At 45.3% G+C, this 27,564-nt stretch overlaps 2 protein-coding genes across 11 annotated transcripts in view; one reads left to right on the top strand and one right to left on the bottom strand.

Annotated features, from left to right (window-relative positions):
* Positions 1-12,488, bottom strand: part of LOC119955283 (myb/SANT-like DNA-binding domain-containing protein 2) — an 80,803-nt gene extending 68,315 nt beyond the window's left edge. Inside the window, exons 1-2 of one of the 2 annotated variants that reach the window (XM_038781369.1) lie at positions 11,718-12,488; positions 2,506-2,564 (exon numbers count right to left, since the gene is read on the bottom strand). In XM_038781369.1, coding sequence (XP_038637297.1) covers positions 2,506-2,564; positions 11,718-12,246 — 588 coding nt within the window. In that variant the 5' untranslated portion in view covers positions 12,247-12,488. The remainder of the gene's footprint in view (positions 1-2,505; positions 2,565-11,717) is intronic. The other variant, XM_038781363.1, reaches the window with a different exon arrangement.
* The window catches only part of nubpl (nucleotide binding protein-like), a 217,827-nt gene that overhangs the window by 68,398 nt on the left and 121,865 nt on the right, over positions 1-27,564 (top strand). For 6 of the 9 annotated variants that reach the window (XR_005458420.1, XR_005458419.1, XM_038781314.1 and 3 more), the window contains exons 1-2: positions 12,529-12,787; positions 18,284-18,431. Coding sequence is in view for 7 of the 9 variants with exons in the window: in XM_038781314.1 (XP_038637242.1) it covers positions 12,644-12,787; positions 18,284-18,431 (292 nt within the window). In the remaining 2 variants the exon portion in view is untranslated. Of the gene's footprint in view, positions 1-12,528; positions 12,788-12,816; positions 13,219-18,283; positions 18,432-27,564 lie in introns of those variants that run through there. The other 3 variants (XM_038781309.1, XM_038781333.1, XM_038781350.1) reach the window with 3 other exon arrangements.

The following is a 27,564-nucleotide window of genomic DNA, read 5'->3' as shown; positions in this document are numbered from 1 at the left end:
CCGAGGATATTACCCTGCGGAACTCCTGCAGTGATGGCCTGGAGTTGAGATGATTGACCTCCAAACACCACAACCATCTTCCTTTGTGCCAGGTCTGACTCCAATTTACCCCTGATTCTCATTGACTCCAGTTTAGCTAGGGCTCCTTGATGCCATACTCAGTCAAAGGTTGCCTTGCTGTCAAGGGCAGTCACTCTCACCTCTGGCATTCAGCTCTTTTGTCCATGTTTGAACCAAGGCTTTAATCAGGGGCTGAGTGACCCTGGTGAAACCCAAACTGAGCGTCCGTGAGCAGGTTATTGCTGAGTAAATGAGGCTTGATAGCACTGTTGATGACTCCTTCCATCACTTTGCTGATGATGGAGAGTAGACTGATAGGGCGGTAATTGGCTCGGTTGGATTTGTCCTGTTTCTTGTGTGCAGGACACACCTGGGCAACTTTCCATAGTGCTGGAGAAATGCCAGTGTTGTAGCTGTACTTGTCCAGCTTCGCTAGGGGTGCAGCAAGTCCTGGAGCACAAGTCTTCAGCACTATTGCCGGGATATTGTCAGGGCCCATAGCCTTTGCAGTATTCAGTGCCTTCAGCCATTTCTTGAATTCACGTGGAGTGAATCGTATTGGCTGAAGACTGGGAACCTCTGGAGGAGACTGAGATGGATCATCCACTCGGCACTTCTAGCTGAAGATTGTTGTGAATGCTTGTCTTTTGTACATATGTGCTGGGCTCCTCCATCATTGAGGATGGGAATATTTATGGAGCCTCCTCCTCCAGTGAGTTGTTTAATTGTCCGCTGCCATTCACGGCTGGATGTGGCAGGACTACAGAGCTTAGATCTGATGCGTTCATTGTGGAATCGTTTCGCTCTGTCTATGCTGTTTGGCACACAAGTAGCCCTGTGTTGTCATTTTCCTGTATGCCTAATGTTGCTCCTGGCATGCTCTCCTGCACTTTTCATTGAACCAGGGTTGATCCCTCGGCTTGGTGGTAATGGAAGAGTGGGGGTTGAATACAATTTTGCTGCTGCTGATGGCCCACAGCACCACATGGATGCCCAGTCTTGAGTTGCTAGATCTGTTCAAAGTCTATCGGTGGTAGTGCCACACAACACAATGAAGGGTATTGTCAACTTGAAGACAGGACTGTGCGGTGGTCACTTCTACCAATACTGCCATGGACAGTATATCACACATGCATCTGCAGCAGGCAGATTGGTGAGGATTATGTCAAGTATGTTTTTCCCTCTTGTTGGTTTCCTCACCACCTGCTACAGTTCCAGTCTAGCAACGATATCCTTTAGGACCCAGCCAACTAGGCCTGTGGTGGTATCGTCAACTTGAAGACGGGACTGTGCGGTGGTCACTTCTACCTGTACTGCCATGGACAGTATATCACAGATGCATCTGCAGCAGGCAGATTGGTGAGGATTATGTCAAGTATGTTTTTCCCCTCTTGTTGGTTCCCTCACCACCTGCTGCAATTCCAGTCTAGCAACCATATCCTTTAGGTGGTACTACCGAGCCATTCTTTGTGATGAACATTAAAGTCCCCCACCCAGAGCATATTTTGCGACCCTCAGTGCTTCCTCCAAGTGGTGTTCAACATGGAGGAGTACTGATTCATCAGCTGATGGTGACCGGTTCATGGTAATTAGCAGGTTTCCTTGCCCATGTTTAACCTGAAACTCATGGGGTTCAGAGTTGCTGTTGTCCCTACTGTACACCACTGTGCCATCACCTCTACTGGGTCTGACCTGCCAGTGAGAAAGGACATACCCAGGAATGGTGATAGTGGTGCTTGGTACATTCTCTGTAAGGTACGATTATGTGAGTATGACTATGTCAGGTTGTTGCTTAAAGTCTGTGAGACAACTCTCCCAACTTTGGGACAAGCCCCCAGATGTTAGTAAGGAGGACTTTGCAGGGTTGGCAGCTGTCACTTTGCCTTTGTTTTTTTAGGTGCCTTGTTTGATGTTGGGTGGTCCGTCCAGTTCCATTCCTTTTTTGTGTTTTCATAGCAGTTGAAAACAACTGTACAACTGAGTAGGCATTTAAATTTCATCATCTGCTGTGGTGGGATTTGAACCTGGGTACAGATCATTAACCTGGGTCTCTGGATTACTAGTCCAGCGACAATACCACTACGCCACCGTCTCCCCTTAATCAAGATACAGATAACTGTATCCCTTATCCAATACAAAAATAGGCCTGGCACACATCAACATCACCTTCAAACGCAATTTCCCTTGGACTAAAGTAATTCATGAAAAGATGCAACTATAAATGGCAATTTCAGACTCATCAGAATCACAACTGTAAAGCAACTGAATATTAGGTGACAACTGCCAATGTTCTGCAGCAAAATTGACTGACATCAGGAGTATTTGTGTATTAAACTCACTTTCCCTTATGGTGTAAATTTATCCATAGATTTCACATCTAGAAATCCTGAGCAACTCTAAAAACAAAAACAGACAAGTGAAGTGGACACTCGGTAGAGCACATACCTTCGCCAGCTCTTTCTTGAGGCTTTTCCCTGCCTGGTTGATGCTCTGTAACTGCAAAGCTGAAAAGATAAATCTTTTTATTAAGAACTTCCATCTCACTCAGGCCAATCCACAACCAACAACCTGCTCTGAAAACTCGAAGACAAAGTGCACCACAGTAGCCGAGGTAATCCACAATATTCTAAAACAATCACCAACATTTGAAATAAAACAACTCACAACATTCTAAAGAAAGTAAGTTTGCCCCCTTCTCCCAGCATAAACGGATCCTACAACTCCAGCCTCCACATCTTTGCCAAAACCTAATCAGTTCTTCCTTGGGCCATGGCCTGTGTGCCATGTTTCATTGGAATCCATCCATTAGGTATATTATTTACAGACAAATAGACTAACAAATCTGTGGCGCAGTGATGGAGTCCCTCTGAGAAGCTCTGGGTTCAAGTTACCAATAGGTTGAGCATTCATTTATAAATCCTTCCAATATACGCCAGTGAGAGGCAGTAAGAACAGGAGAGATTCCTGGTCATCCATGAAATGGGAAAGAAATTGGCACCTCTCCCATCACTATCCATAGCTGAAGGTTACCAGATGCATGCAAAAGGGCATGTTGTCACAGCTATGCAAACTCCTTTGATGGTGGGTTGGCTCAGTTGGCTGGAAGGCCCCTCTCTGGAGGGGAGAGGGAGCTCCTTTGCCGGGTACAAGGTTAAAATCCAATCTCTTAATCTCTGGCAGGCGGAGGGAGCTCCTTTGCTGGATGCAAGGATCTAATCCAGTCCCTTACTTTGGCAGCAGAGCTCCTTTGCCATGTACAAGGTTCAAATCTGGTCCCTTACTCTCTGGCGGGGAGAGGGAGCTCCCTTGTCGGGTATAAGATTGAATCTAGTCCCTTACTCTTTGGCAGGGAGAGGAGCTCTGGTCTGGAACGATCCATGTGCTGTTTGGAGATGATATGGGATCTGCCTGCTTGCCTTACCCATGGTCTAAGTTCTGCTGCTGTGGGTGGAACCTGACTTTGGGCAGAGAACGGAAGAAGAGGAACAGAGGAGAAAACATTACCTCTGCCCACCTTGAGTAGCAGAGGTAAAAGTATTGGAAATATTCAGCAAGGCAAGCAACATTTGCAGAGAAACAGAATTCAGACAATTCAGGGTTTGTTTACCCTCCATCACATAGTTTAGAACATGGTTGGGTAAAGAATCCAGTCTCTTGTTTAATAAACAATCTTGTACTTCAGTATTCCTTTCCTTCAACATTAATAAATACTTCACCATGCTGATTTATTGGCCCACAATTTCTCAGATGGCAATCTAGATTAATTTACCCTCGATGTAATTCTAAAACTCCGGTCTCACCCAACCTTCCTCACTCAGACTGGGTGAGAGGGAAGCAGCTAAGCACGCCCCTGGCTATATCAGCGTGGACTAAACTGGAGTGCAAAGAAAGGAACACACTAGCTGCTGTAAAGGGGATGTTTAATCGGACAACGTAAAGAGAGATGGTATGTTTCAAAGGTAGGCGGTGCAGGTAATCGGGGGAAATACCATGGAGGAGGCAGGAAAGGGGGCAGATGCCAGCCAAAGGGGGACAGGGTGTGGTGGGTCCCCTTTGGTCGTGTGCGTACTGGGTGTCCTATGCGAGGTTAGGTCTGGGTGTTTAAATAAATTACTCTGGAGTTAGAAATATTTTTTTCCATCTCTTTCAGAGTAACTATCAGGGTAAACTTGGCAGTACCACCCCAAATTAGCACTTTCAATAATTTCTGTTGGATGGTTCCCAGCCCAATTGTCCAGAGGAAGTTAGCAATTGCCAGGTAAATTCTTACGTGGGAACTTCTGGGAGAGATTCCCCAGCGCACTACTGGAGTACTCTTGAAATACGACACTGGGGAACCAGCAATTTATGGACCAATATTGGCTTTCCTGTTTCTACCAGCTTTTATTTTTTTTTTTAATTATTTTTCAGTCACATTGCTCCTCAAGAATTATAATGCTTAATCACAGCCACCATTTACATATATCCACATCTACAGCCTTGTTCATAGATTATCATAGAATTTACAGTGCAGAAGGAGGCCATCGGCCCATCGAGTCTGCACCAGCTCTTGGAAAGAGCACCCTACCCAAGGTCAACACCTCCACCCTATCCCCATAACCCAGTAACCCCACCCAACACTAAGGGCAATTTTGGACACTAAGGGCAATTTATCATGGCCAATCCACCTAACCTGCACATCTTTGGACTGTGGGAAGAAACCGGAGCACCCGGAGGAAACCCACGCACACACGGGGAGGATGTGCAGACTCCGCACAGACAGTGACCCAAGCCGGAATCGAACCTGGGACCCTGGAGCTGTGAAGCCATTGTGCTATCCACAATGCTACCGTGCTGCCCCTTTGTTCTGCAAGATAACAAAATAATTCAAGAGTAAAAAGACATGTGGCCCATCAAAGAACAAATTACAGCACAGGAACAGCCAGTTCTCCAGGCCTACACCAACCATGCTACCCATCTGAACTAAAACACCCTATCCTTCTGGGGACCATATCCCTTTATTCTCATCCTATTTCTGTATTTGTCAAGAGGCTCCTTAAAAGTCACATTCGTATCTGCTTCCACTACCTCCCCATATCGGAGTACATCTATCCAGAAATAAGTGTGCACTTCTCGACCCCATACCTCAGCATGTGCCATTGCAGCATATACATTTTCCTAACTTGTTTATGCTGTCACTACTCTATTTGGAAGTTTATTCCATGCACTGAACATTCTTTGCAGAAGAACTTGTTGATATCTAACTCAAATTTGCCTTTACATGTGGGAAATATACAGTAAATGGCAGTACCTTCAAGTGTATTGACGACACAAAGGTTGGTGGAATTGACGATCGCGATGAGGATTGTCAGAGGATACAGATCGGTTGGAGAATTGGGCGGAGAGATGGCAGTTTAATCTGGAAAAATGTGAGGTAATGCATTTTGGAAGGTCTAATACAGGTGGAAAATATACAGTAAATAGCAGAACCCTGAAGAGTATTGACAGGCTGGGGCGGCATGGTGGCATAGTGGTTAGCATTGCTGCCTCACAGCGCCGCCGAGGATCCAGGTTCGATACCGGCCCTGATCACTATCCTGATGGAGTTTGCACATTCTCCCCTAGTCTGCATGGGTCTCACCCCAACAACCCAATGATGTGCAGGGTAGGTGGATTGGCCACACTAAATTGCCCCTTAATTGGAAAAAATATATCATTGGATACTCTAAATTAAAACAAAAAGAGTATTGACAGGCAGGGGGATCTGGGTGTGCAGGTACACAGAACACTGCAAGTGGCAACGCAGGTGGAGAAGATAGTCAAGAAGGCATACTTGCCTTCATCGACTGGGGCACTGAGTATAAAATTGACAAGCCATGTTGCAGCTGTATAGAACCTTAGTTAAGCCACACTTGGAATATACTGTTCAATTCTGGTTATCACACTACCAGAAGGATGTGGAGGCTTTGGATAGTGTACAGAAGAGGTTTACCAGGATGTTGCCTAGTATTGAGGCATTAGCTACGAGGAGACGTTGGATAAACTCGGTTTGTTCTCACTGGAACGATGGAGATTGAGGGGCGACCTGATAGAAGTCTACAAAATTATGAGGGGCCTGGACAGAGTGGATAATCAGAAGCTTTTTCCCAAGGTAGAGGGGTCAATTACAGGGGTACATAAGTTTAAGGCGCGAGGGGCAAAGTTCAGAGGAGATGTGCGAGGGACATTCTTTTTACACAGGGGGTAATGGGTGCCTGAAACTCGCTGCTGAAGAAGGTGGAAGCAGGTACGATAGTGATGTTTAAGGGGCATCTTGCCAAATACATGAATAAGATGGGAATAGAGGGATATGGACCCCGGAAGTGTAGACGTTATAGGTTAGATGGGCAGCATGGTCGGCACAGGCTTGGAGGGCCAAAGGACCCGTTCCTCTGCTGTACTTTTTTTGTTCTTTCTTAAATAATGTCCCCTTGTCTAAAGTTTGGAACATAACTTAGCAAATATACAGATTTTCCTTGTTCATATACTTTATTACTTTACATACCTTTCAATTTCCCCCCTTCAAGGATACAATTTCCAAGATTCAACAGTCTTTCCTCATAACTCAACTCTTGTGATCTTCAACACTTCAGGTCTTGTTGTTATTTACTGTTCACATGACCTCAAGTGATTTCATGTCTGCCTAAGCTTTGGTGACCAGAGTGGACACAATTCCCAAGCTGTGGTCTGACTAAAACTCCTTAAGAACATAATTTCTTCTCATTTACATGTTATGGCTACACAGTTTACACAAAAACATATAAATGAATGTATGAATTAGGAGAAGTTGACCCCTTGAGATTGCTCCACCGTTCAATAAGATCATGGCTGATCTGATTGTAACCTCAACCCCACATTCCTTCCTACCCCCGATAGCCTTTCACCCCCTTGTTGATCAAGAATCTACCTAGCTCTGCCTTAAAAATATTCAAAGATTCTGTTTTTTGAGGAAGAGAGTTCCAGAGACTCATGACCTTCTGAGAGAAAAAAATTCTCATGTGTTAAATGAGCGGCCCTTATTTTCAAGCAGTGGCCCCTAGTTCTAGATTCTCCCACAAGAGGAAATCCCCACTCGACATCCAACCTGTCAAGACTCCTCATGATCTTAAAGGTTTCAGTCAATTTGCCACTCACTCTCCTAAGCTCCAGTGGATACACGCAGAATTTGGCTCACCTTTTCTCATAAAACAATCTGCTTAGAATTCATTTACATCATGCCTTAAATAAGGAGACCAATACTGTACACAGTACTCCAGATGTGGTCTCACCAGTGCCCTGTACAACTGAGCATAACAATTCAAAATCAATTCCCTTCACAATAAACAAAAACCTTCTACTGGCTTTCTGAATTACTTGCTGTCCCTACATACCAGCCCTTTGTGATTCATGCACCAGGGCACCCAGATGTGTCTGAATCTCAGAGCTCTGAAATCTCTCATCATTTAGATAGGTTTGTTTTTAATTTTTCCTGCTAAAATGCACCATTTCACATTTTCTCACATTATATTCCATTTGCCAGATCTTTGCTTACTCAAACCTATTTATGACCCTTTGTAGTCTATTAATACCCTCTTCAACTTAATTTCCTACCTACCTTTGTGTCGTCAGCAAATTTCACAACCATACCTTTGGTCCTGTCATGCAAGTCATTTTCATAAATTGTTAAAAGGTACAGCCTCATCACTGATCCCTGTGGCACACCATTCATTACATGCTACCAACCAGAAAAAGATTAAGTTATGCCAACTCTCTGATTCCTGTTAGCTAGCTAATCTTCTATCCACATGATAAATTGCCCTTAGTGTTGGGTGGGACTCTATCCACGTAGAGTTCATAGAATTTACAGTGCAGAAGGAGGCCATCGGCCCATCGGGTCTGCACCGGCTCTTGGAAAGAGCACCCTACCCAAGGTCAACACCGCCACCCTATCCCCATAACCCAGTAACCCCACCCAACACTAAGGGCAATTTATCATGGCCAATCCACCTAACCTACACATCTTTGGACTGTGGGAGGAAACCGGAGCACCCGGAGGAAACTCACACACACACGGGAAGGATGTGCAGACTCCACACAGACAGTGACCCAAGCCGGAATCGAACCTGGGACCCTGGAGCTGTGAAGCAATTGTGCTATCCACAATGCTACCGTGCTGCATCAATATGTTATCCCCAGCACCAGGAGCTTTTAGTTTCCACAGTAACATCGATGTGGCACCTCATCAAAAAGCTCTCTGGCAATCTAAGTACAGTACCCACAGCATATGGGACTTCTTCAAAGATCTCAATAAATTGGTTAAAAATGATTATCCTTTCACAAAGCCATGTTGGATCTGCCTGATTACCTTGAATTTTTCTAAATTCCCTGCCATTACAATCTTTAATAAAAAAGCTTCTTACATTTCCCCCATGATTAGATGTTAGGTTAACTGGTCTATAGTTGCCAGCTTCCTACCTCCTTTGCGCTTTGAATAAATGAGTTACATTTTCTATTTTCCAATCAAATAGCACTTCTCCCTAATCTAGGGAATTTTGGAGCATTAAAACCAACACATCAACTATCTTAGCCACTACTTTCAAGATCTTAGGACATGGTTTTTCATAGTGCTGGTAGTGACCCGCGAGTGAGTCACAGATGGGTATCAGAAGGGCCGCGGAGCCTGTAGTTTGTAACAATTCGGTAATTCACAGGGAGATGCTAGGGATTCTACGTTTCAACGTGCTCCCCTGTCAAAACAAGAATTTAACAATCCATCGGCTCAGAGTTAACACCACTGGCCCGCCTGGCCGCGCTGTGTGTCAGGACAGAAACTGTTTCTAATTTGCTCCAACTTGGTGTAGATAAGAGTGGGAAACTAGAACTTCCCCACTCAAGGTACATTAAACCAACTGGGAGCTAATCGCAGTTTCACAAATGAAAAACATGAGACGGATTTGGTTTGTCTCAATTGTAAAAAGAACTCACACATGCCTCAAATAAAACTTCTCACTAGTTTTCAACAGAAAAGGGAAGATACTCTCAGTGTTTGACAATTTCAAAATACCGACAAATATTGCATCAAATATTAATGACTTGACTGCAGGTACGACAGAGCTCACACAATCCTGTCCCATGTATTTTCAAAACACAGAACACTCCCCGCATAAAACACCCCATTAGGACGAGAGATACCGTACTGATATACACACAATGTTTTTAAAGGCCGAACGTCGGTGGAGGTGTTTGAATACGGACTGGTTATCAATGCCAAGGTAACTTTTAAACTTCCACCTTCCTCAAGCTCTGAGCAACTGCTGGCGGCCTTTAGTGGCAGTCATTTTATATATTATATATATTACATATATTAGGGGTAGCACGGTAGCATAGTGGTTAGCATCGATGCTTCACAGCTCCAGGGTCCCAGGTTCGGTCCCCGGCTGGGTCACTGTCTGTGCGGAGTCTGCACGTCCTCCCCATGTGTGCGTGGGTTTCCTCCGGGTGCTCCGGTTTCCTCCCACAGTCCAAAGATGTGCGGGTTAGGTGGATTGGCCATGCTAAATTGCCCGTAGTGTTCAAATAAGTAAGGTTAAGGGGGAGTTGTTGGGTTACGGGTATAGGGTGGATACGTGAGTTTGAGTAGGGTGATCATTGCTCGGCACAACATCGAGGGCCGAAGGGCCTGTTCTGTGCTGTACTGTTCTAAATTCTAAATATTCCCTGACACACCAGCAATTATGCGCTTATTAGTGTTTCTGTATCTTCCTTCACAGCAGTTTTTGGACTAGTAATAACACAATTTCCTGTGGTGCATTACTTAGCTATTATAAATTTTCATACCCTTTAACTCTCTTACAATAATCAGATTTTAAGCCATCACACATTGTACAATTCATGCAGCACCTTAGAAAACTGGTACTGCCGTCTAAGACTTTTGCCTATAACAGAAAGCAGAACACGTATCAGGCTGTGGAATATTGATCGTCCCGGCTTTCCTTTAGAGACTTTTTTCCCGGGTGGAACAAACCAATCCAAGGGGACATAAATTTAAGGTGAACGGTGGAATATATAGGGAGGATGTCAGAGGTAGGTTCTTTACCCAGAGAGTAGTGGGGGCATGGAATGCACTGCCTGTGGAAGTAGTTGAGTCGGAAACATTAGGGACCTTCAAGCAGCTATTGGATAGGTACATGGATTACAGTAGAATGATGGAGTGTAGATGAATTTGTTCTTAAGGGCAGCACGGTAGCATTGTGGATAGCACAATTGCTTCACAGCTCAGGGTCCCAGGTTCGATTCCGGCTTGGGTCACTCTCTGTGCAGAGTCTGCACATCCTCCCAGTGTGTGCGTGGGTTTCCTCCAGGTGCTCCGGTTTCCTCACACAGATCAAAGATGTGCAGGTGAGGTGGTTTGGTCATGATAAATTGCCCTTAATGTTCAAAATTGCCCTTAGTGTTGGGTGGGGTTACTGGGATAGGGTGGAGGTTTTGACCTTGGGTAGGGTGCTCTTTCCAAGAGCAGGTACAGACTCGATGGGCCGATGGCCTCCTTCTGCACTGTAAATTCTATGATAATCTATGATTAATCTAGCACAACATTGTGGGCTGTATTTTTCTATGTTCTAAATATCTGCCACTGCATCTCCATTGACCCATCGCCTAATCTGATTCACCAGTTCACTTTCTAGCTCCACTTTATTGCCCTTATTTAAGTTCCAAATACTAGCCTTCGTTACACTTTTCTATCCCTCAAACTGAATGCAAAATTCAATCTATCTAGGGGTGCCTTCATCATGAGTTTATCAATTAATCCGATCTTGTTGCACAATACAAGGTCCAGTATGGCTTGCACTCTGGTTTTACAAGTCTATTTGATTTCTTGAGTGCTGCTCTGCAGTGGTTAAAAAAGTTTAGCATCTAGATCTTTTTCATCTTCAATGTTTTTGATGTTTATCATGGAATTACTACATTGCCTTTTCCCCCTCAATGTTGTGATTTATGTTTATTTGTGTAAAGCTTTGTTGGCTATAATTCTGCCACCTTCAAATCTTTCCACCTCATTTTGCATTTCCTAAGCTGTCTTCCCAGGATCAACTTTTCTTCACCTAGTTAATCATTATTTGGATCTTTGACCACTCCTCGAACAGGCGCCGGAATGTGGCGACTAGGGGCTTTTCACAGTAACTTCATTTGAAGCCTACTTGTGACAATAAGCGATTTTCATTTCATTGAGTTTCTGAATCCAAGTGGTTGATCCAGGAGCAGTCCAATGCCAATCCCTGGGACACTGCGCATATAGTCAAGGAGTTGATTATGCTGAATTTACCCATTCTGAATCTATTACTGTAAACATACTCAAATTTTCTACTGATTATCTATTCTATTATTTGCCTAATATTGACCAACGGCTTTGTAGTTGCTCATGACATTTAGAAAGGTATGGCAAACCGAAGACATTTACACACAAGTTCCGTTATAATCAGAGCATTGTTTACATTTGCCGGGGTTGAATTTCTTGTCACAAATGGAATTGCAGCTTGGGGCTTGACCTGCTTTTTGTTATATGACAATTGCATGATCCGGACATTCCAGGATCTCTCATTTGAAATATAATTCTGTACGTTTTGAATCAATGAGAAAGAAAAAAAAAGAAAAATACTTACTACAGAAAGCACTGGTCGAGGGTTGCGGTTCAAACTGCCGACTGCTCGTCTCCCCCAACGAGAGATCGGGTTCCTCGGAAGAACAATGGCCATTCCGGCATTCAACCCTTTGACTGATATCCGAGTGCGGACTGCTCTGCTCCTCTTTGATATCCTGCGACTCACCGGTTGTGGGGATTGCGTCCATAAGTACGGGTCGCTCGCTGGCTACCCGGGAACCGAGCACCACATCGAGCTGCTCGTAGAAGCGGCAGATCTTCCTCCCGCTGGCGCTGCAGCCCCGCTTGATGCTGTCCTTGGCCAGGGTGTATTTCCTCTTCAGCCCCTTGATGCGGATGCGGCACTGCTCCGGGGTGCGGATGTAACCTTGGTCCAGCAGCTGCAGGGAGATGAACTTAAAAACGTGGCTGTTGCGGAGCTGCTCGTCCAACGCCGTCTGCACGTTCTCCTCGCTCCACACAGCGATCAGCGCCAGGGTCTCGGCATCGGACCACAGGGCACCGCGTTCCGACCTCACCTCCGACATCATTGGAAATCCAAGCTGCCGGCGCCCCGGAGACCGTCAACAAAATACACAACACGAAAACCTCCCAACTCCGTCCAGCGAGCAGCTCCAGGGCGGCCACGCTGCGGCCCGCCCCAATTAAACAGCAAGGAAGGCAGCAAAACAAAACGCCAAAGAAAAGCCCCGAGATTTAAACAAACGGCTCACATGAAAGGCCCCTTCAAATTTGCCCCCTCTGAGAACCATGGGTAGACGCCGGCGTCATGACCCCTTCCGGGCGTCGTGACGTCGACGGGGCGTGTCGGCGGCCGGGCGCCGGAAATTCGTCATTTTACCGCGGGGGAGTGGGGGGAGTAAATGTGACGGCTGCTTGTTCCCCTAATTGTAATTGTGCGCGAGGCTCAGCGACATGCTGGTATAAATGTTCGGGTTGGCGCGCGCGAATTCCGCGGTGAAGATGTGCAGCTCCGGCGGGCCTAGGCTGCACCGAGTCTGCGGGCGATGGCCGGCCGTGTGTCACATTCTGCAGGGTCCGCCCTTGGCAACCTCTGTGCCGAGGTTCTGGGTGAGTATCACCTAAAGGTTCCCGCCTCCGCCCGCTGACGATGGGGGTTGTCCCACAGGAGACACTAATACATAGTGTCGTGCTTATATCTCTTGTACTTGATCACAATTAACTCGTCCAGCTCCGATTTAAACTGTCGGTCAATGCCACTGCTTTGGGGCATATATGAATTCATGATTTTTTATCCATTAGACTTACAAAGCCAGAGCTCAGAGTGTGGACAGGAGCGAACCCCTAATCCAACTCCTTGCCTGCTCCAAAAAACAATTCAAATTGAATCCAATTCATGGTCTCCACAAGAGAGACATATGAGATCCATGCATTACACCTGATCCCACGCTCGTCTTAGCCAAAAGGCCAAGAAGCACTACGCTTGATCTTAGCCAAAAGGATAAATGTAATTTTACCACAGAATAAGTTGCCCTTCAATGGTAAGTTTTACTGAGCCGGCTAATTTCATACTAAAGTGCGTGGTTGATGTGATTCAATGAGCAACTGCTTCAAGAATGTTTAGTTAGCAATAATGAAGATTACACAATGTAATCTTACTCAATTGGTAAGAAGCTTGTGAGAGTCTAAATCTTATTTCCAACACATTAATGAAAATATATCAAAATCAGTTACTTAAATTATTCTGAATTAAAGTGTTGAATCCAAAAAGCAAAATATGACAGTCGTTGAAAATCTGAGATAGCATGAATTCTGGAAACATTCGCGTTTTGGATCCGTTGAAAATCTGAGATAACGTGAATACAGGCAACACTCATGTTTTGGATCCATTGCTTTTTCGAACTCTCAAGCAGTCTGTGCTCTTGTTTTTCTCCACTGATGTTGCCTGACCTGCTGAGTATCTCTGACTTGCAATCATTTATCCAGTGAGCATGAAGAGAAGATTGGTGTGGAGTTGGCTAACACAACAACTTGTGTTATGTTAAAGGCATCATATAAATACATGTTAAGGTGGTTCACAGGAGCATTTAAAACAGAAAATTGACATTGAACCATACAAGGATGTTTGGGTAGATGACTCAAGAGATTGGATTTGGGTTTATTGTCACGTCTACCAAGGTAGAGTGGAAAGTATTGTTCTGCATACAGTCCAGACAGATTGTTCCATACATTCAGAAAGAATACAATAGATAGATAATTTAAATACATAGACACAAGCATCGGATGAAGCATATGGAGTGTAGTACTACTCTGTAGAGAAGATATATGGAATGATCAGTTCAGTCCATCATAGTCTGGTAACAAAAGGGAAGAAGCTGTTTTTGAATCTGTTAGTGCGTGTTCTCAGACTTTTGTATCTCCTGCCTGATGGAAGAGAGAATAACACGAGTGGGAAGGGTCTTTGATCATGCTGCCTGCTTTCCCTAGGCAGGGCGAGGTGTAGACAGAGTCAACGGATGGGAGGCGGATTCACGTGATGGACTGGGCTGTGTTCACAACTCTCTAATTTCTTGCGGTCTTGGACCGAGCAGCTGCCATAACAGACTGTGAAACAGCCAAATAGGATGCTTTCCATCGTGCTTCTGAAAAAATCGGTAATAGTCAATGTGGACATGCTAAATTTCCTCAGTTTCCTGAGGAAGTATAGGCGCAGTTGTGCTTTTTCGGTCGCAGCGTCGACCTGAGTGTACCAGGACAGATTGTTGATGTGCACACCTACGAATTTGAAGCTGTCAACCTCGGCACCATTGATGGAGACAGGAGTGTGCACAATATTTTGCTTCCTGAAATCAATGGCCAGCTCCTTAGTTTTGCTGATGTTGAGGGAGAGATTGTTGTCATTACACCACATCATTAGGTTCTCTATCTCCCTCCTGTATTCTGACTCATCATTGTTCGAGATCAGACCCACTACGTTTGTGTCATCAGCAAACTTGGAGTTGGAACCAAATTTTGCCATAGCTTTGTGTGTGTAAAGGAATATAGTAGGGTGCTAAGTATGCAGCCTTGCGGGGCCCCGGTATTGAGGAATAACGTGGTGGGCATGTTGTTGTTTATCCTTACTGATTGTGGTGTATGGGTCAGGAAGTCGAGGATCCAGTTACTGAGGGAGGAGCCAAGTCCTAGGTTTTGGAGTAAGTGATTATTATTATTATTGATTATGAGCTTGGCTGGGATTATGGTGTTGAAGGCAGAGCTGTGGTTCATGATTAGGAGCCTTGTTGTTGAGATGCTCCAGGGATGAGTGTAGGGCCAGGGCGATAGCGTCTGCTGTGGACTGTGGGTATGTGAATTGCAGTGGGTGAAGGCATTCTGGGATTATGGAGTTGATGTGTCTCATGACCAACCTCTCAAAGCACTTCATAATGATTGATGCCAAGGCCACCGGACAGTAGTCGTTGAGGCACGTTGCCTGGTTCTTCTTTGGTGGTCGCCTTGAAGTTGTTGGGAACCTCGGAACGGAGTAGGGAGAGGTTGAAGGTGTCCGTGAACATATCCGCCAGTTCCGCACAGGATCTGAGTGCACAACCAGGGACTCGGTCAGGACACGTTGCTTTCCGAGGGTTCATTTTCAGGAAGGCCAATCTGACTTCGGCAGTTGTGATAGTGGGTATAGGTGTGCCTAGGCTGCCTGGGCAATTGACAATGGTCTGTTGGCTTCCTGCTCGAAATGAGCATTGAGTTCAGCAATGAGGGAGCTGCTGCCAGAGATTCTACTCTGCTTTGAGCCTATTATGTTGTTTCGGCCTTGCCACAAGCAACATGTCATTAGACTGTGACTCTAGCTTAGTCTGGTATTGTCTTTTGGCATCCCTGATGGCTTTACGGAGGTCGAACCTAGATTTCTTGTATAGGTCAGGGTTGCCTGTCTTGAACGCTTCAGACCTGGCCTTCAGTAGGGAGTGAATCTCCCAATAAAACCATGGTTTCCGGTTGGGGAACGTATGTCCTCCCTCCTTTGGGATGCAATCTTCTACATACTTGTTGATGAGGTCTGTGGCAGTGGTGGCACACTCATTTAGGTTGGCCGCTGAGTTCTTGAATATGGACCAGTCCATTGACTCCAAGCAGTCGCGTAGGAGCTCATCTGTTGCCTTGGACCAGCGTTGCACGACCTTCATGACCACCTTCACCGGATTTTCCCATACCACTACTCTTAAGGAGTATCTTGAAGAAAGAGAGGTTACGGCAAGGAACAGAGTTTAAGGCTTGGCAGCTGACTGCAGACCACCGTAGAGTGATTAAAATCAGGAATGCCCCAAGAGGCTAGAATGAGAAGAGATCCGGTGTCTGAGGCCTGTCAGACATGAATAGAGACTTTTGTTGATTTGGAAACTTTCACAACAGGATATTCCAAAACCATTCACATACTTGAATACCCTTTGAAGTGTAGGAAACAAGGCAGCCACTTTGCACACAGCCAGCTCCGACAAACAGCAATGCGATCAGGACCTGTTTTTATCATATTGGTTGAAGATGAATATTGGCCAGAGCACCGGGAATAGCTCTCGTGCTTTTTGAAATATTCCAAAAGATGTATGGTGTTGACCTGAGGGGATACATTAGGACTTGGTTTAATGTCTGACAGTGCAGCACTCCCTTACTATGGCACTGGAGTTATAGTCTTGATTTTTGTGCTCAAATTGAGAGGGGTGATACTTGTGTTGCCAATTTGCACCGAAGACGCCAATAATGTTGCCCTTTTTAATATTGAATGATATTGCTTTTCAGAGTCGCCAGGTATCCGATGATACCACCACAAGGTTCAACCGGATATTGATCAAAGACCCAACAACCAGTCAGTTAGTTCAAGTTCAATAATACTTTATTTACACACAGGATTAACTCGCACATGCAAGATAAAAACATTACAAGCTAAATTAGACCTAACACTAGGCAACCTGTACTTAACTTCAGGCACCAGGCTTTGGCAGAGGAACAAGGCCTTTATTTGGATCTGGAGTGGCTGGGTCTGGAGAAGTAACTTCGGTTCTGCTGGGCTCACCCGTCTGGTAGTGGTTGTTGATCTTGAACTTGCTTCTGGTTGTGGTGCTGCAATTGGCTTCAGGTATAGGCCGGGCCGGAAAGTGCCGGCGTGCCAGGGCCAAAAGAGATCCGAACACGTGGCAGTGTCTCTCCTTTTATCATCCTGTTTTTATCATATTGGTTGAAGATGAATATTGGCTAGAGCACCGGGAATAGCTCTCGTGCTTTTTGAAATATTCCATAAGATGTATGGTGTTGACCTGAGGGGATACGTTATCCTTTGGGGTTTCGCGCTCTTTTGGGCGGTCCTTATCTTTGGACCCAATAATTCGGCAGACTTTGATTACTGCCTTTGATTTGAGCCAATAAAGGGGTGGTTGCCTCAGTGGCTGGCCGTGTCCTGAGTGGTCATTGAACGTGGCTGTTTGGGCTTCCTGGGTGAAGGGAGTGGCGCTGATGTGTCTGGAATTGTATCTGATACCTGAGTACCAGTCCTTTGTCCTGGGGAAATGGACCATTAGAATGCAAATCGACTAGGGGTTTCGATGCTGTCTGGTTTTCTGTTAGCAAATATACATTTAGGCTCTGAGTTTGCCTGAATCCTGTATTGGCCATATTTCCCTCCAGTCTTTGCAAGTATCCATGTTTCCTTTGTAAGTGGCCATCCCAGATAGCTACACGAACCCACACCTTTTGATTATTTAAGATGAGAGTGTCACCAGTTAAGCCATGGCTGATTGGGAGGGGGCATGTTCATGGGAGGGATTTGAAATTAAGATGAGAATTTTAAAATTGAGATGAACTAGGAGCTAAAGTAGTTCAGATGAACATTCGTAATGAGTGAATGAGACTTGGTGGACTTCTAGTGTCGACCATGAAGTGAGTGGTCGCACATTTGGTGGCTCCCGCTCGTGGTCGACTTTTTTGGACCTTTTTCCCTGGCTAACGGCAGAGCTGAGTGATGGTATAAGGTTCAGGAGAGGTGGTAGAAAAGTGTATCCCACCGGCTTATGGATTTTTGGACCAGAGGTGGTTGAAAAAGGAGGGAATAATTGTCAAAGCTGGTGTGGAGCCTGCGACACAAGGGAAGATGGCGGAGGGTCCAGGTCTGAGCCTGCCGGCCCAGTGGTCAATGGAGCAGATAGTGACCTTTCTCCATGAGATGTTTGCCCAGCAGAGGAAGGAGAACTTGGAGGGCCTGGCCAGGCTGGTGGATCCTATAAAAGCACTGCAGCAACATGGTACAGTTCCTTCAACAGTATCATGCAGACACGTGACCTACACCACCTAGAAGGACAAGGGCAGCAGCTGCATGGAATCACCATCACCTGCAAATTCCTATCCAAGTTGTACACCATCCTGACTTAGAACTATATTGCAGTTCCTTCACTGTTGCTGACTCAACCCTGGAACACCAGGTGGATTTGAGATGTTCAAAAAGGTGATTGGTCACTCAACTGGTCAAGGCTGATGGAACTTGCATCGAAAATGATTTTTTTCAAGAAAGGCTTATGTGTTTTAATTCAGAAATGCATTCTCATATTGTGTCAATTATTTAAGTCTTCAGGGTCCAATGTTGAATCGGTACAGGACAGACAAAAACGTTTGATGGCTCGGGGACTTCCAAAGCAAAAAGTGATACCAGGAGTGAAGCAGGTTATTGTTGTAGCCTCAGGAAAAGGAGGTGTTGGCAAATCAACTACTGCAGGTAGAAAATCTAGTGACTACTGTTTCATTTGTATTTAAGAATTCCCAAATTATGTATATGACAATCATATTCATAAATATTGCTGAAAAGAGAGATCTGTTGTCAAAGCTTTTTAACTTGCATTTGGGACAAATGCAAGAATGTCTAATTTTGAATGATCAAAATTAATATACAATTTATATGAAAGGAGAAACGGGTTCCAATTGGTTGGTAAGTAAACTCTAGCCGAGGCAATGGATCTTTTCACCTGTTTGCGGTATTCTCCCTCGACCTAAATTCCACCCTCTGGCCTCCTACTTGCTCTTGATCTCATCATTGAGAACAGACAGCGTGACATCGGCCATCTCAATTCTCTGCCCCTCTCATCCACTCCAACCTGTCTTCCTCTGAGCTTGCTATACTCCGTTCTCTTGGGTCCAATCCTGACCTGATGAAACCTGCTAACATGAGTGGTATGGCTGTTGTTTGGCATACTGACCTCCATCTCACAGAGGCTGAGTGGCAACTCTCTCACCATGGACCATAACCCCTCCACCAAACCTCAAACCATTGTTTCCAGGACCGTCACTGACTTGATTGCCTCTTGAATTCTTCTCTCCAACCTCATAGTCCCCCATCCCTACATAACCCACTTCTACCTCCTTCCCAAAATCCACAAACAAGGCTGACTTGGTAGACACATTGTATCAGCCTGTACTTGCCCCACGGAGCTAGTTTCTTCTCATCTGACTTCATCCACTCTCCCTTCTTCCCACCTGCATTCATGATTCCTCTGGTGCTCTCTCACCATATCAACAGTTTCCAGCTCCTTGGCCGTAACTGCTTTCTCTTCACTATGGATATCCAATTCCTTTACACCTCCATCCCCCACCAGTAAGGTCTCGGGGCACTCCGCTTCTTCCTTGAGCGGAGGCCTGAACAATGCTTGTCCACAACCATTCTCCTCCACCTGGCTGAACTTGCCCTGACACAACCAATTTCACCTTTAACTTGTCTCAATTCTTGTAAGTAATAAGATGTGGCCATGAGTACCCGCATGGGCCCCCGTTATTGGATTGGATTTGTTTTTTGTCACGTGTACCGAGGTACAGCGAAAAGTATTTTTCTGCGAGCAGCTCAAACAGATCATTTAGTACATGAAAAGAAAATACTTGGGCAACACAAGGCACACAATGTAAATACATAGACACTGGCACCGGGTGAAGCATGCAGGAGTGTGTTATTAATCAGGTCAGTCCATAAGAGGGTGGTTCACGAGTCTGGTAACAGCGGGGAAGAAACTGTTTTTGAATCTGTAACAGCGCGTTCTCAGACTTTTGTATCTCCTGCCCAATGGAAGAAGTTGGAAGAGTGAGTAAGCTGGGTGGTAGGAGTCTTTATTGCTAACTGCTTTCCCAAGGCAGCGGGAATTGTAGATGGAGTTAGTGGATGGAAGGTGGGTTTGTGTGATGGACTGGGCTGTATTCACAACTCTCTGAAGTTTTTTGCTGCCTTGGGCCAATCAGTTGCCAGTTCAGACTGTGATGCAGCCAGAAAGGATGCTTTCTGTGGTGCATCTGTAAAAGTTGGTAAGAGTTAATGTGGGCATGCTGAATTTCCTTAGTTGGCTTTGATCTGGAGGAAGGTATAGGTGGTCTGATTAGCAAGTTTGCAGATGACACTAAGATTGGTGGAGTAGCAGATAGTGAAGGGGACTGTCAGAGAATACAGCAGAATGTAGATAGATTGGAGAGTTGGGCGGAGAAATGGCAGATGGAGTTCAATCTGGTCAAATGTGAGATGATGCATTTTGGAAGATCCAATTCAAGAACGAACTATACGGTAAATGGAAAAGCCCTGGGGAAAATTGATGTACAGAGAGATCTGGGTGTTCAGGTCCATTGTACCCTGAAGGTGGCTGCGCAGGCCGATACTGATCAAGAAGGCATACGGCATGCTTTCCTTCATCGGAAGGGGTATCGAGTACAAGAGTTGGCAGGTCATGTTACAGTTGTATAAGACTTTGGTTCGGCGACATTTGGAATACTGCATATAGTTCTGGTCTCCACATTACCAAAAGGATGTGGATGCTTTGGAGAAGGTGCAGAGGAGGTTCACCATGAGTTTGTCTGGTATGGAGGGCACTAGCTATGAAGAGAGGTTGAGTAGATTAGAATTATTTTCATTAGAAAGACGGGGGTTGAGGGGGGACCTCTACAAAATCATGAGAGGTATAGACAGGATGGATAGCAAGAAGCTTTTTCCCAGAGTTGGGGACTCAAATTACTAGAGGTCACGAGTTCAAGGTGAGAGGGGGAAAGTTTAAGGGAGCTATGCGTGGAAAGTTCTTTACGCAGAGGGTGGTGGGTGCCTGGAACGCATTGCCGGCGGAGGTGGTAGCGACAGGCACGATAGCGTCATTTAACGTATATCTAGACAGATACATGAATGGGCAGGGAGCAGAGGGATTAAAAACCGTGGAAAATAGGCGACAGTTTTAGATCGAGGATCTGGATCGGTGCAGGCGTGGAGGGCCGAAGGGCCTGTTCCTGTGCTGTAATTTTTCTTTGTTCTTTGTGGGTTTGTGGAACACTTCTTCATCATAGCATTTACAGTGCAGAAGGAGGCCATTCGGCCCATCGGATCCGCACTGGCCCTTGGAAAGAACACCCTAATTAAGCCCATGCTTCCACCCTAACCCAGTAACCCCACCTAACATTTTGGACACTGAGGGGCAATTTATCATGGCGAACCACCTAACCACATCTTTGAACTGTGGGAGGAAACGTGAGCACCCGGAGGAAACCCATGCAGACACGGGGAGAACGTGCAAACTCCACACAGTCACCAAGGCTAGAATTGAACCTGGGACCCTGGAGCTGTGAGGCAGCAGTGCTAACCACTGTGCTGCCATGCCGCCCTTGTTCCAGTCCTATTTGGGCCACTCCCTAATTCCATTCCATTGATCAATGTATTATTGCCAATTCATGCTCTTGTCTGAACCTCAAAACATTTGTCAATTAGTCATCCAATTTCCACAACTCTCACCTTCACATGGTCCACAGAACAGTACAGCACAGTACAGGCCCTTCGGCCCACGATGTTGTGCTGACCATTTATCCTAATCTAAGATCAACCTAATTTACACCCCTTCAATTTACTGCTGTCCATGTGCCTGTCCAAGAGTCGCTTAAATGTCCCTAATGACTCTGACTCCACCGCCTCTGCTGGCAGCGCATTCCACACACCCACCACTCTGTGTAAAGAACCTACCTCTGACATCTTCCCCTATACCTTCCTCCAATCACCTTAAAATGATGTCCCCTCGTGATAGCCATTTCCACCCTGGGGAAAAATCTCTGGCTGTCCACTTTATCTATGCCTCTCATCACCTGGTACACCTCTATCAAGTCACCTCTCTTCCTTCTTTGCTCCAGTGAAAAAAGCCCTAGCTCCTTTAACATTTCTTCATTAGACATGCCCTCCATTCCAGGTAGCATCCTGATAAATCTCCTCTGCACCCTCTCGAAAACAACCACATCCTTCCTATAATGAGGCGACCAGAACTGGACACAATATTCCATTTTAGTCCAGCCAGAGTTTTATAAAACTGCAGCAAAACCTTGTGGCTCTTCAACTTAATCCTCATGTTAACGAAAGCCATCACACCATACGCCTTCTTAACAACCTTATCAACTGGGTGGCAACTTTGAGGGATCTATGTACGTGGACCCCAAGATCTCTCTGTTTCTCCACACTTCCAAGAATCCTGCCTTTAACCCTGTATTCAGCATTCAAATTCAACCTTCCAAAATGAATCACTTCATGTTTATCTAGGTTAAACTCTATCTGCCACGTCTCAGCCCAGTTCTGCATCCTGTCAATGCCCTGTTGTAACCTGCAACAGCCCTCGACACTATCTACAACTCCACCAACCTTTGTGTTATCAGCAAACTTATTCACCCACCCTTTCACTTCCTCATCCAAGTCATTTATAAAAACCACAAAGAGCAGAGGTCCAGAACAGATCCTTGCGGGACACCACTGGTCACCAAGCTCCAGGCGGAATACTTTCCATTCACTACCACTCGCTGTCGTCTTTCGGCCAGCCAATTCTGTATCCTGGCAACCAAATTTCCCGGTATCCCGTGCCATCTCTGACACTTTCCTTCCTTGACCTCTCTGTCTCCATATCTGGTGATAGCCTGACCACCAATGTTGATTAAAAGCCCACCGACACCAGAGCTACCTCGAATACAGCTCCTCACACCCTGCTTTCTGTAAGGACTCCATCCCAGTTTCTCTGCCTCCAATGCACCTTTGAAAATGGCGCTTATAAAATGTCTGCATTGTCCCTTAACGAAGATTCCCGCCCACTCGCACGGTGGTTGCCAGAGCACTCAACCGGGTTCACCCCATTTTCTGCACCCGTTCCCTCCCTTCGAGAACCATAATAGAGAATACTTTCACCCCACCAGCCTCTCATTCAAAGAATCATCTTCCACCATTTCCGCCAACTCCGTCATGATGCGTGAAACGCATCTTCTCCCATCAATATTCGACAGAGCTGCTCCTTCCATGACACCCTGGTCCAATCCTCCATCAAACCCAACTCATTATCCCCTTCTCACGGCACCTTCTCTTGCAATTGTGGTAGGTGGAACATTTGCCCCCTTCTCCACCTCCCTCCTCACTATTTAAGGCCCCAGCCGTTCCTTTCAGGTTGAGCAGCGCTTCACTTGCACTGCCTTCGCTTGGTTCATTGTATTTGCTGCTACCAATGCGGTTCGTCTACATTGGGAAAGCTAAACACACACTGGGTGACCGCTTTGCAGAACACCTTCACCCAGCCCCCAAGCATGATCCTGACTTCCTGTTCTTTAACATTTTAAATACCCCATACTTTTTTGTCTCAATGCAAATTGCCTCCCCCCACCTTCTATCCCACACCAAGCCATCTGTCTCTTGTTCTTAAGGTTGCTACATTTTTGTTGCAATCTCTCCCAGCTACAGTTCAATATCCAACACATTTTCCTTCTCTTAGTTCTGTAGAACAGTGAAACGGACTTGAAATATTAACTCTGTTTTCACTCCCGACAGATACTGTCAGATCTGCAAAGTTTTCCCAGCATTCTGTTTTGTTTCAGATTCCAGCATCTGGAGTATTTTGTTTAATTTGTTCATCGTAAAATGATTGTAGGTGTAGCACATAGCACAATCAGGATTATTAAGCAAAGACAACACCAACACCAGATCCATTTGTGTATTGCCTTCTGTAATTGTTCTGTATTTGTTTCCCCGGCGCCCAAATGTATATACACCCCCCTCCCCCCAGTTTCCCCATCACCCCCCACAAACAGATGCCTATTTATGTGCTAAAAATAATACTGCCCATTGTACAGAGCTGCTGTTGTTCAGCTAGCACATAATACCCTACCAGTTATTTTATTCAAACTTTTTTTGTGTTTTTTTGGTGTTTGTTTTGTTTTTCGTTTATGTTCCCTTCTCTTCTATGTGTATATATATATTGTATATATATATGTATATGTGTATATATATATATATTGTATTCAATTTTGTGTACATAACGGCAAATATACTTTATTCAAAAACCCAATAAAAAACATTTATGCTGAGTAGTGGAAATACATAGGATTGTTAAACAAGTGCTGCTCAATTGCGGAACCACATCTAACAGTGGAAGTTTTGTTCTGGGTTTTATGATCTGTACTCTGCCTGTTGGGAACAACAGAAGGAACATGCTGTATGACCTGATCAGCCTGTCACTGGAGTGTATGGCCTACATACCTGGAATCACACCAGCATTGAAATTCATGCGTTTCATTGTTCAGTTGTGTGGCAGCAGAACCTCTTTTTGGATTGACAGCACATCCTGTGAGTGGAAAATACCACTTGTGCAACCACTGCTTAGTAGCCGTGTGAAAAGGCTCACTTAACCTGTTCAAATTTTTGAGAGACTCTGCATGCCCAAGATAAACTGAGGTGGACTAGACACTTTTCAGGTCTGAAGATGACAGTCTTTGGCCCAATTTATCAAGTTCCAATTCCCATTCTGGCTGTGTCTCACTCATTCAGGCTGTGTCTCCTTCACCTGCGAAAAGCTTACTGAGTGCGCTTTCTGTCTGTCTTTTATACAGAACCCAGCTAAACAAGATGATGTACCAAAATTCACTAGACTCTGGGGTGGTCCCGGTGGATTGGAAATGAGCAAACGTGACACCACTGTTTAAAAAAGGAGGTAGGCAGAGAGTGGGAAATTATAGGCCAGTGAGTTTAACTTCGTTAGTAGGAAAGATGCTGGAATCTATCATCAGGGAAGAAATAGCGAGACATCCGGATAGAAATTGTCCCATTGGGCAGACGCAGCATGAGTTCATAAAGGGCAGGTCGTGCCTAACTAATTTAGTGGAATTTTTTGAGGACATTACCAGTGCAGTAGATAACGGGGAGCCAATGGATGTGGTATATCTGGATTTCCAGAAAGCCTTTGACAAGGTGCCACACAAAAGGTTGCTACATCAGATAAAGATGCATGGCATTAAGGGTAAAGTAGTAGCATGGATAGAGGATTGGTTGGTTAATAGAAAGCAAAGAGTGGGGATTATTGGGTGTTTCTCTGGTTGGCAATCAGTAGCTAGTGGTGTCCCTCAGGGATCCGTGTTGGGCCCACAATTGTTCACAATCTACATAGATGATTTGGAGTTGGGGACCAAGGGCAATGTGTCCAAGTTTGCAGATGACACTAAGATGAGTGGTAAAGCGAAAGGTGCAGAGGATACTGGAAGTCTGCAGAGTGATTTGGACAGGTTAAGTGAATGGGCTAGGGTCTGGCCGATGGAATACAATGTTGACAAATGTGAGGTTATCCATTTTGGTAAGAATAACAGCAAACGGGACTATTATTTAAACGATAAAATATTAAAGTATGCCGCTGTGCAGAGAGACCTGGGTGTGCTAGTGCATGAGTCACAGAAAGTTGGTTTACAGGTGCAACAGGTGATTAAGAAGGCAAATGGAATTTTGTCCTTCATTGCTAGAGGGATGGAGTTTAAGACTATGGCGGTTATGCTGCAATTGTATACGGTGTTAGTGAGGCCACACCTGGAGTATTGTGTTCAGTTTTGGTCTCCTTACTTGAGAAAGGACGTACTGGCACTGGAGGGTGTGCAGAGGAGATTCACTGGGTTAATCCCAGATCTGAAGGTTTTGGATTACGAGGAGAGGTTGAATAGACTGGGACTGTACTCGTTGGAATTTAGAAGGATGAGGGGGGATCTTTCTGAAACATATAAAATTATGAAGGGAATAGATAGGATAGATGCGGGCAGGTTGTTTCCACTGGCGGGTGAAAGCAGAACTAGGGGATATAGCCTCAAAATAAGGGGAAGTAGATTTAGGACTGAGTTTAGGAGGAACTTCTTCACCCAAAGGGTTGTGAATCTATGGAATTCCTTGCCCAGTCAAGCAGAAGAGGCTCCTTCATTAAATGTTTTCAAGGTAAAGATAGATAGATTTTTGAAGAATAAAGGGATTAAGAGTTATTGTGATAGGGACGGAAAGTGGAGCTGAGTCCACAAAAGATCAGCCATGATCTCGTTGAATGATGGAGCAGGCTCGAGGGGCCAGATGGCCTCCTCCTGCTCCTACTTCTTATGTTCTGAATACAATATACACCCTTGTGCCACTAAACAGGCCTCGCGTGACAGACAGATATCTGCCTCTCGGCAATTCAGGTGGGGGCAGCTTCAGCCAAACAGACACTGAGCTAGACACTGACCTTTTAACTGGAAAACCGTTTTGAAGATTTGAATTCACCACTTGCTTCTTAATTACCACACTGCCCAAATTACCAAGTTCCAATTCCCACTTGGGCTGTGTCTCCTCCACCTGCACAAAGCTTACTGAGTGCGCTTTCTGTCTGTCATTTATACAGAACCCAGCTCTTTAATTACCACACAGCGCAAATTACCACGTTCCAATTCCTATTCTACCTGTGTCTCACTCACTCAGGCTGTGTTTCCTTCACCTGCGTAAAGCTGTGCACCTATTGGACAAAGTTGTGTTGGATTGGATTTGTTTTATTGCCATGTGTACCAAGGTAAAGGGTAGCACGGTGGCCTAGTGGTTAGCACAACAGCCTCACGGCGCTGAGGTCCCAGGTTCCATCCCGGCTCTGGGTCACTGTCCGTGTGGAGTTTGCACATTCTCCCCGTGTCTGCGTGGGTTTCGCCCCCACAACCCAAAGAAAATGTGCAGAGTAGGTGGATTGGCCATGCTAAATTGCCCCTTAATTGGAAAAAATATTGGGTAATCTAAATTAAAAAAAAAAAAAATGTGTACCAAGGTACAGTGAAAATTATTGTTTTGCTTACAGTCCGACAGATCATTCTACACATGAAAAAAACATCGGGCATACACAAATACACAATGTAAATACATAGACGCAGGCATCGGGTGAAGCATACAGGAGTGCAGTACTACTCAGTAGAAAAGATGTTTGAAGAGATCAAATCGGCCCATACAAGGGTCATTCAGAGGTCTGGTAACAACGAGGAGGAAGCTGTTTTTGAACCTGTTAGTGAGTTTTCTCAGACTTTTGTATCTCCTGCTCGATGGAAGAAGTTGGAAGAGTGAGTAAACCGGGTGGGAGGGGTCTTTGATTATGCTGCCCGCTTTCTCAAGGCAGTTGCCATACCAGGCTGTGATGCAGCCAGATAGGATGCTTTCTATGGTGCAACTGTAAAAATTGGTGACAGACTAACGTCACGGACTCTCGTCGGTTGTGGCAACGTTTAAACACCATAATGGGCTTCAAAGCGAAGCCGAATAGAATCCCAGGATTCTGCCGAATTTCCTTAGTGTCCTGAGAAAGTATGGGCGCTGTTTTGCTTTCCTTGTCGTGCACCAGGACAGATTGTTTGTGATGTGCACACATAGGAATTTGAAGCTGTCAACCATCTCCATCTTGGCACCATTGATGCAGACAGGGGTGTGTACGATACTTTGCTTCCTGAAGTCAATGACCAGCTTTTTAGTTTTGCTGACATTGAGGGAAAGATTGTTGTCGTTACACCACTCCACTAGGTTCTCTACTCCCCTCTTATGTTCTGACCCATCGTTGTTCGAGATCCAA

This window comes from Scyliorhinus canicula, chromosome 2 (assembly GCF_902713615.1).
Source record: "Scyliorhinus canicula chromosome 2, sScyCan1.1, whole genome shotgun sequence".
NCBI classification, from domain to species: domain Eukaryota; kingdom Metazoa; phylum Chordata; class Chondrichthyes; order Carcharhiniformes; family Scyliorhinidae; genus Scyliorhinus; species Scyliorhinus canicula.
The sequence above is the reverse complement of the archived record's forward strand: the minus strand, read 5'-3'. Positions and strand labels throughout refer to the sequence as shown.